The sequence below is a fragment of the Silurus aristotelis genome (genome assembly GCF_946808225.1).
Source record: "Silurus aristotelis genome assembly, chromosome: 7".
In the NCBI taxonomy this organism is placed as follows: domain Eukaryota; kingdom Metazoa; phylum Chordata; class Actinopteri; order Siluriformes; family Siluridae; genus Silurus; species Silurus aristotelis.
Window position 1 is genome coordinate 11,227,036 of NC_139580.1, and position 10,000 is coordinate 11,237,035.

General features: G+C 38.8%; 1 protein-coding gene across 6 annotated transcripts in view; it reads left to right on the plus strand.

The window, feature by feature from the left end:
• Positions 1-6,513, plus strand: part of fbxw11a (F-box and WD repeat domain containing 11a) — an 18,305-nt gene extending 11,792 nt beyond the window's left edge. For all 6 annotated transcript variants that reach the window (XM_083547096.1, XM_083547098.1, XM_083547095.1 and 3 more), the window contains 9 exons: positions 724-814; positions 903-1,040; positions 1,649-1,767; positions 2,103-2,352; positions 2,630-2,748; positions 2,898-3,008; positions 3,680-3,758; positions 5,232-5,411; positions 5,509-6,513. In XM_083547096.1, coding sequence (XP_083403222.1) covers positions 724-814; positions 903-1,040; positions 1,649-1,767; positions 2,103-2,352; positions 2,630-2,748; positions 2,898-3,008; positions 3,680-3,758; positions 5,232-5,408 — 1,084 coding nt within the window. In that variant the 3' untranslated portion in view covers positions 5,409-5,411; positions 5,509-6,513. The remainder of the gene's footprint in view (positions 1-723; positions 815-902; positions 1,041-1,648; positions 1,768-2,102; positions 2,353-2,629; positions 2,749-2,897; positions 3,009-3,679; positions 3,759-5,231; positions 5,412-5,508) is intronic.
• Positions 6,514-10,000: the final 3,487 nt, after the last annotated feature.

A 10,000-nucleotide genomic window follows, 5' to 3' on the forward strand; every position in this document is an offset into this window, starting at 1 on the left:
CAATATGTATTGTTTTTAAAGCAAATCATCCCAAAATAGTTCCAGTGGCTTCTACAGTGTTGATAGGATTAGTCGGATACTGTCTTTATGGTCCTGATAAAAAATTCTCCCTGCAGTGTTGTGAAATATCTTTAACTATATCATGTAATTTAAAATAAGCATATTGGGTAAGCATTCTAAGAGCTTTTTTAAAGTGTTCTAATGCCAGCGAACAGCATACTTACCATTAAGTGAATTACTTTATATTCAATCGTTAAAGGAAAGTGTTTTTCTCAGGGCACTTTGAGATGTCTTTATAGACCAAACTGTTCATTTTCATCATAATGGTGGAAATGTATTTCCTATTTGTTTGTGACAACAGCAGTGTGCTCTTTAAGAGAACCTTGTGAAACATAATGCCAGCCACTGTTGTTGACCATTTAGATGTAGTCCTAATACACACTGTGCTATTCAGAGAATCCCTGATAATTATTGTCAAATAAAATTTATTAATAATGAGAATTGATTAAATAATAGATTCGCTGCTTAGGATTAGAAGTACAAATAAATCAATGATAACATGAACAAAAACATTACACTGACTCTTCAGGGTGAATGTGCGCAAATAATATTTTTCAGAAAGATTTAAACACAAGTGCCAATGGAAATTTTACACAAACAACGTTGAGAATAAAGAAAAATACAAAACATGTCTACAAAAATGGTTTGTTTGTTTGTTTCCAGGGAGAAGTATTTGTTCAAGAACCGCACAAATGAAGTCCCTCCCAACTCATACTATCACTCACTCTACCCTAAAATTATACAGGACATCGAGGTGAGCGTTTCGGAAGTATTAATTATTTATACAGGGGGTTTAATTATAACGGTCTCCTTCTTTTATTTTTTGCTGATGCGTGTTGCAGACGATTGAGGCAAACTGGCGCTGTGGCCGACACAACCTGCAGAGAATCCAGTGCAGATCAGAGAACAGCAAAGGGGTTTACTGTCTACAATACGACGATGACAAGATCATCAGCGGCCTCCGAGACAACTCTATCAAGGTGTGTGGGAGCGTGGTGCTGCTTTTGCTGAATATCTTGTCTTTTAGTGGTCCCCAACCCCCGGGCCACAGACCGGCACCGGTCTGTGGGTAAATTGGTACCAGACCGCACAGAAAGAATACATAACTTACATTATTTCCTTTGTATTTATCTGATTTTGAACGATTTTTTATTTTGGAAAATTACCGGATTCTCTCCACCACATCTGTATGACTCACTCTTGATGCATGTCATGATGCCTCAGTCACATGTCTTACCTCCATCCGCTACCTTCTTAAAGGGGCTCCGGCCGCTAACACACAATACATTACTGCTAAATTCATACCCCCAAGCGAGCAAAATTAACAAAAAACACAGTGGAGTCACGTTTATTATATTTAGAAAATACCAGTTTTTATGCCGGTCGTTTCATTTTATTTTGTTGTATTTATCCGCCACACCTTAAAGGCCGGTCCGGGAAAATATTGTCTGACATCAAACCGGTTCGTGGTGCAAAAAAGGTTGGGGACCACCGCTCTAATCCATTAACATGAAATCACCAGTGCTAACATAAGAATTAAATATTAGTGTTTACTAATGCAGCGTCTCTCTCTTCTTGTCTGTGTCAGATCTGGGATAAGCACACACTGGAGTGTCTGAAGATTCTGACAGGTCATACTGGTTCAGTTTTGTGTCTGCAGTATGACGAGAGAGTAATAGTGACCGGTTCATCAGACTCAACTGTCAGGTATACAAATATACATGTAACCTTTTTATTTTAAGCTTTTGTTTTTCCCTTTTTATTCCGTCCACTGTCTTGTAGCTTTATATAAATCATTCAAACCAACTTTTCTACGACTACATTATTATTTTGCCTAATAGAATTTTAGGATTTGATAGTTTTTTTCATATACTCCTGTATAAGTAAAGCTGTTTACTCAAACACCAGTTTTACAATCTTAATGGTATTTAAACGGTAGCCGATTTCTTTTATTCTTTCAATATCCACATTTACAGCATGTTTAAATCGCTAGAGGATATTTTGAGATTATTTTCTGTTCTCCATCTCCCATTCTGCATCAGGGTTTGGGATGCAAATTCCGGCGAGGTTCTTAACACTCTGATCCATCACAACGAGGCGGTCCTTCACCTACGATTCTGTAACGGCCTGATGGTGACGTGCTCTAAAGATCGCTCCATCGCTGTGTGGGACATGGCCTCGGCCACTGACATCAGTCTGCGGCGCGTGCTCGTGGGCCACCGGGCCGCCGTCAACGTTGTCGACTTCGATGACAAATACATCGTCTCAGCCTCAGGAGACAGAACTATAAAAGTAAAAATGCTATGGTTGTTATAAAAATTTTTTTAAGTTTTTACTTTTTACTTGTTTTTTTTTTTTTTTTTTTTTAATTAATCCGCATGCATATAAAGTTCTAGATAAACATTTAAATACACAAAAAGACATTTTATGAATTCTGGGTTAATAATAGTGTACATAAAAAATATATATAATTATTATTAATTTATTATAATATCAGCTGACTTATTGTGCTTATCTTTAATTATACTCTGGCCATTGTGTGATTGCTGTCCTGATGGTTTTTGTTTAGGTTTGGAGCACCAGTACCTGTGAATTTGTCCGAACACTAAATGGACACAAGCGGGGTATCGCTTGCCTCCAGTACAGAGACAGATTGGTGGTCAGTGGCTCTTCAGACAACACTATACGGTGCGTGTGTGTGTGTGTCTACATGTAGCAGAAATGGTTTCGCTCTAAACTAAGTGTAAAAAGGTTGTACTGTATGTTCTGGAAAAAGTAATATCTTACATGTGAATATATTAAGGACTGATATCATGGTATATCTCTGTGTTATGCAGATTGTGGGATATTGAGTGTGGGGCATGTCTTCGTGTTTTGGAAGGACACGAGGAACTCGTTCGTTGCATTCGATTTGACAACAAGAGGATTGTCAGTGGCGCATATGACGGGTAAACCACACGCGTGTGCAAACACATTTAGATTGTCGCACAGAAAAGATCATTTATTGATGAATTATTACAATCTAAATCCAGAGTATCTTATACACCCACAAATTCACTTTGGCCCCACCAAACTAGTCTGTTGTGACAAAATTGCCTTACTTTCTAAAATAAACGTCACTCAATAGACTAATCTAGAGAGCTAACATAGACGGAAAATAGGTACATTGCCACCATTGGGCAGTACATGTTTTTTTTTCTAACATCTCTTAATGTTGTATTGTATTGCAATACTCATTTCCATGGAAAATTTTCAGTGCATTTGTCAAATTCAAAAGTCAAGTCAAATTTTATTTATATAGCGCCTTACAGCAACCAAAAGGAGCACAAGGCACTTTCCAGTAAAAAATAACAAAAATAAAAAAGACAGTAGACAATAAAATATAAGAAATATAAAAAAAATGTGTATATGTATGTGTATATATGTATATATGTAAAAAAGCAGTTAAAACAGGGCTAAGTGTTAAAAGCTTGTATAAATAAAAAAGTTTTCAACTGCGATTTTAAAAACACTCTCCCTCTCTCCCCCCCCTCTCTCACTCTTATATTCATATATATATATATCTGTACATACACACACACACACACACACACACACACACACACACACACACACACAGGAAGATTAAGGTGTGGGATCTGCAGGCTGCTCTGGACCCTCGTGCTCCAGCTAGCACACTCTGTCTGCGCACACTAGTGGTAAGTGTAAAAGTGGTGAATAAATGATAAATTATTAAGCTCTGTTCCATTCTGGAGGCATTAATAGCTACACTCATTGAAGGTGTGCCAGTGTATTAGATCTCTCAGGACACACTTGTGTCATCACAGTTTCGCTAGTTTTCAGTTTACCTCTAGTTAGATGCTGAACTAGAAGCAGCTATATTTCTGGTTGTGTACAAATCAAGATTTGTTTGCTTTATACTTATTTAGCATCCTATGAGGTAAACATCCTTTTTTGGTAAGAGCAGCTGTATATCTTGTCAGTGCATTATACTGAAACCAATTATGAGCCAAAAAAGGTCCTGAATTGGAGGACCACAGCTCAGATGTAGACCCAGCCAGGTATTTGAAATAGAAGTGTATCAGAATCAAATAACAATCAATGAAAGAAAACTGGTCACAGTTTAGAAAACCTTATTGTAGCAGATTGGCAGCAACAAGCCACAACACAAATTTTTGAGAAAGAAAAGACTTCAAAGATATATATTTTGTTCTCTCTTTTTACCATCTTTGTGCTAAAGAGCAAAGTGCTGACTTCACTTGCTAAGTAATTGATGAAATCAGCATGTTGTAAGAGAAATATGCATTTATTTTCTGGTTCCAATTCAAAACACAAGTCTCATCTGTTTAGAGTCTGTAACACTAGCCTGTCTAAAGTGATAGTGTGACATGCCAGTGTGATGCAATACACAACCACTTTAGGTTGAATTAATGATTAAATGGTTAAGCCTTAAATCTTGCTGCTGTTGCAGTTTTTGGTTTTTTTATAAGCAAAAAAAATGCAGACCATCACAGATATAAATTAAATTGTTCTTGTCTGGAATAATAGTTATGCTCAAGTTTTATTAAAATCAACAGATGCCTGAGCCCAACAATTTTATTACAGCATTATTTTAAATACAAGTTTGAGACTTTACTCTGTAATTTCCTAACATTTTCAGGGAGAAAGGTAGCTATTACTATTGGTGTCATCTTTTTTCCTTAACTATGCTGCCTTTTATTTGTATAAAAGAGAGAACTTGTACATGCTAACTACCTAAATCATTGGTCTCATTCATTACCTTGCTTATGCTTGATGTACAGTGTACTGCCTCACAGCAGTCTTCGAACAACCTTAATGGCTCGAAAAGCACACAAATCAAGTGTTGCTTTTCCCACAAACATTTAAATGTACCAGTACACCGAGTGCAAATGCCAAGTGCCTTCAACAAAGACAGCTTTTTCTCAGGTGCCAGCAAAATGTAGCTTATTTATGAAGCTGCCTTTTGATTGGAACACAGTTGTCATCGAAAAGGCAGGTGGAACTGCTTGTTTTAATAACCTGAATAAATCAGCATCTTGCTGTCATCATTTTCACCATCTTTCACCTGCCATGGGTTTTCTGATGTGGTTTGCTTTTGGCGAGTGTATGTGTGTGTTTTAATTTTGTGCTGTCATGGTTACCTTTCGCAGGAGCATTCTGGACGTGTGTTCCGTCTACAGTTTGATGAGTTCCAGATCATCAGCAGTTCCCATGACGACACAATCCTTGTTTGGGACTTCCTCAATGTCTCTCCTAACGGACAACCAGAAGGACTCCCTCATGCAGCCAGATCGCCCTCACGCACCTACACGTACATCTCCAGATAGCGGGTACACAAACGTGTATATACACACCGGCACTCTCACTTGCATATGTGCCTTCCACTACTCTCCAAGCTTTGTTTTGATTCCTTTTCTCTCTCACCAGGTACCTTTGATGTGTGCCAGTGTATCTTGGGAAAGCTGAAATGTGATTGGTTATGGGCTTTGTCTGTCCCAGAAAGGAGTGAAAGGAACTGTCTCCTTGTTTTCATCTCTCCTGTCTGATAGAAAGCTTCTCCAGGAACACTCAAGTTTGCTACAGAAACCTATTCACGCGCCAACCACGAAACGACATGGAAACACTGTCTCTGTAATACAATAGCACACAGTACAATTTTATCGGTTTTGCTCAGCATTAATTCTAGATTCACCCTGCAAATGGCATTTAGAAGCTTGAAATGATATCTATTGCCAGGGAATTACTAAGACGTTCTTAGAATATAATAGAAACTCTTGATACCTGCACTAAACCCCCAACCCATGTATACGCCAAACACTCTGTCGATAGACAATTTAACTTTCCTGCTTCTCTGCTGAAACTGTCGAACTGACAGACTGCGGTGTTGAAGAAAGGGACTCTTATCGAACCTGCCAAGGAGAACTGAGTGAATGGACAACACGGACGGACTAGTGAAGTATTTCTCTCTTTTTAACTCCCTGCCCCTGGGCTTTTTGCCAGACCCAGAAACACGCACTGCTGTTAAGTGCCGGAGAATGACTGCTCTGTGGCAGCAAAACTGAGCTCGATTTCTCCACCTCGTCTCTTTCTCGTCTCAAGGCTAAGGTGGGCATTGTGCATGTGAGACAGTGTGGAATCCCTCCTTCTGGCTTCTGATTTTTTTTATTTTTTTTTTTATTCCTTTTTATATGTGTACTCCTTTTTCATTGTATGGTTTTGCTGGGTCATTCCACCCAATGACTAGTGTGTTTGTTTCGCAGATCTCTCTCTCTCTCTCTCTCTCTCTCTCTCCCCCCCCCGCCTGCTTGCTGTATGATAGCAGATTATAGTTGTAAACGAAACTGTCTTGTCAAAAAATTATTGTTGTTTATTAAAATTATTATTTTTCAAGGAAAATACATTTATTGTGAATAAAGTACAAGACCGTGGTTATTTTTGTGTGTGAGTTGTACAGTTTAGCCCAGTGCTGATATTTATATAGCCCAGTTTTATATCTGTGTTTAGCATTCACAGTGATTGCTGTACAATGTTGGGATAAAATGCAGCTCTGCTTCTGGTATGGTATCATTGCTCATTTATGGTCATTTTGCTGTCAATAGCTTAAAATGTATGAAAATGTATTTAAGTGAAACCTGCGCCGTTTTAAAAGTGAATGTCTAAATGACAGTCTAGCAGAATATTACCATGTACATGCTTCTATGATAGTGAGCTAACATCTGCTGCTTTTTGGTTATAATCAAAGTTCTCGGAAACCCTTGCATGAGGGAAGAACCTGGTTATTGGAACCATCCTTTCCTTAGAAGCAATATTTCATTATGTCAGCTATCTGCAAGGTGGTACAATGCACATCAGTGCACATTTCACTTGTGTTTTGATCCAGGATTACAGTACAGCTTATAAAATAGTTTAAACTGAGATACTGCGACTCCCAAATTGCTGGACAAGCCTATATTAAAGACCAATGTCAAATATAGCAGATCAAACTGAAATGTTTAAGGTTACAGTGTGGACAGAGTGAGTCAGTGTTGGCTTATTCTGTTTGTAGAACCTTGCGAATGTGTGTGGTGGTGATCGCTCACGGCAATGCATATCAGCATTCGTGAAACAAGAGTCAGGACATGGCCATAGTTAGTCGTCATTAACTTTGGCCCTGGGCGTGGATTGGGGCTGCCGATGCTGCTTCAGGTTTCAGCATGCTGATACACAGGTTATGAACTGGTGGATTGGAAACAATGACAGTTGGGTGTTAGACTGGGACTGGTTAAAATCATAATGGACATCTGGGTGGGTTGAAGATTGGATACCATGAGTGCTTCCACTGCAGGCACAGGTTCAAGTTCACAGCTTTGAGTCAAGTTCTGACCATTATGGATTGTGTTTTTTACAAAATATGCATTTCCCCAGAAACAAATGGTTTCCACCAAACATTCAAATAAGACTGGCATTAGTTGCAGCTGTTGTCCCACAAGATAAAGTCTCCATGGCCAGAGATGTCCAAACTGTTCATTCACATACAGATAGACCTTAGACTTCCATGTACTTTTCAGTCATTCATTTTGTTGTATTTGAAATGAGAAATGCCAGTTGACTTGTCTTCGGTGCCTGCATTATGCACAGCCAAGTGGCAGTCATTGTTCTTGTTCAGGCATAGAGAAACAAGTGTCAGGTTGGTCACCTCAGTTGGTTTGCTTTAGGGTGACACTAAGAACAGCAATTGATGTGATAGAAGACTGTTCCTATAACAGCATTTTTAGGCTACTAACAGCTCGTTTGCGCTGGAGAATAATCGGCAAAGCAATGTTTAAAGAAGACATTCTGAAACATAATAACGATATATATATATATATATATATATATATATATATATATATATATATATATATATATATATATATATATAGTTTAGCAGGTCCAGGCCCCCCTGTTTGATCTGGAGCCTGCTCACTGTTTTCACATATTCTCCTGTGTTATTAACGAGTAAAAGCAGAGTAGAGTCGCTCACTATCTGTTAACCTCCAACAGAGGGCAGCAGACACCAGTGAATCTGAGGGATAACCATGGAATTCAAAATTTAAATTTACTGATAGAGTTGAAAGGTGGTTGCAAAAAAAAAAAAATAACTTGCTATAATTCACAGTTATTAGAATTGGTAAGCTTTCAGTTTCATACGAATGAAAGATTGTGACCTCACATAAATGGACACCTTGAAAATGAATTACATGCCCTGTTCCACTGATTCATATTACGACCTTACTATAATTTAGGTTCCCTAAAACACAGGTTTGAGACTTTTATGTGATTCCCTCCCTGAGGTCTCTTAGAATGAGGTCATGAGTGTGAACTCTGACAAGCATGTGGTCTTGACATGTATATCAGGGGATAACCTAGGAGTACACCAATGAGTCCAAACTCTGCAAGTGTGTGCGTGGCACGTGCGCCGAACACCCCCTGTGGGGGAATATATCTCTGATTACTGTAGCAGATGTTTGGGGAGAAAGAGAGAGGGAGCAAATGAGGAAAATAAAGATGTGCAGATAGCAGAGAGTGCAATATTCATGCCAGTCAGACCCTGCTGAATAAAAATTTTGGCAGAAATGGTCAAGCTATTAAGAAAGGACAGGACGAGAGAAGGGGGAGTAAGAGAGAAAAATATTTATTTTACAAAGAAAAAAATTGAGGTGGGGAAAAAAATAATGGTGAGGATCTTCATGGCCACACGATGGCCAAGGCTGAGTTGAAGTGATTAAAAAGATAGGGGAGAAAGGTGCCAGACAAAGATGAAGACTAGAAATGAGGGCAGGAAAGTGAAAACTGGAGGAGAAGAAGAAGAAAGGAGAGTTTTTTGCACATGCTGCTCAGCTGTGTAAACTGGAGAGAGGCAGGGTCTCGGATTCCCTGGGAAAAAGGCCTGATATTTATAGGAGACTGGCAGCCCATATGCCTCGCTCTCCTCTCTCTCACACTCACACACACTTACTAATATTATTATTATTCCTGAACACTCAAAAATGGAAAATGGCAGGAACCTGAGATGCCTGGAGAGGTGTGTGTGTGTGCACATGCACATGTGTGTTCGTGAGAAAGGGCGAGTATGTTTGAGTGTATATGTACAAGTTGGAGCAAAGCGGATCGAGAGAGTAATGATAGTCACAGTGGAAAAAAAAGAGGATAGACAGAAGAAGAGAAAAATGGAGAACATTAGCATGGCTGTAAGAGGTGTAATGTGATCTACGGGACTACGTGAGGAAAGAAAGGCAGAGAGTAAAGACAGATAGAGGGTGTAAAACACTTTCAGACATGATCACGTATTCCAGCAAAAGATTAAACGATTCCCTCAAGTATGGTGCCGACATGTTGAAACGACACACATATGAACACTCCACCAGTAAGTAACAGGTGGGCAGAATATGGTGTAGGATTAAAACTTCTTTGATCCCATCAGTGTCCAGCATTTCACATAACAAAAATCAGTAAATGTTTTTCCAAGATGCTGTGATTTCTTATTCTGAAACTTCGCTCACTCCCTCACTGTCTGTCTGTCTGTCTGTCCACCTTGCGTTTTGTCCCATCTTTTTCTTACCAATGTTGCCCAAAGGGTGGCAGTACTGCATGCCTGTTAATCCTTCTCAAACTCTAATTAAAAATGACAGCATATATAAATATACACAGGCATACATTTTGGTAATCATGTAATAGTTATCTCGCTAGTGAACTTCTAATAAACAAGTTCTTATTCGTCCCAGTTTAACAGGAGTGGGATTTCCGAATCTGCATCTTGATTTGCAGAGGCCAAATCTATTCAAAATATACCATATACACATTTTAGGTTGCCAGTTACTTTTAGCCAAGTTATCAAACTAACTAGCTTAGTAAGGTCGCCAGCTAGTAAGGAAGTGATGTAAGGATTCAAACATAGTAA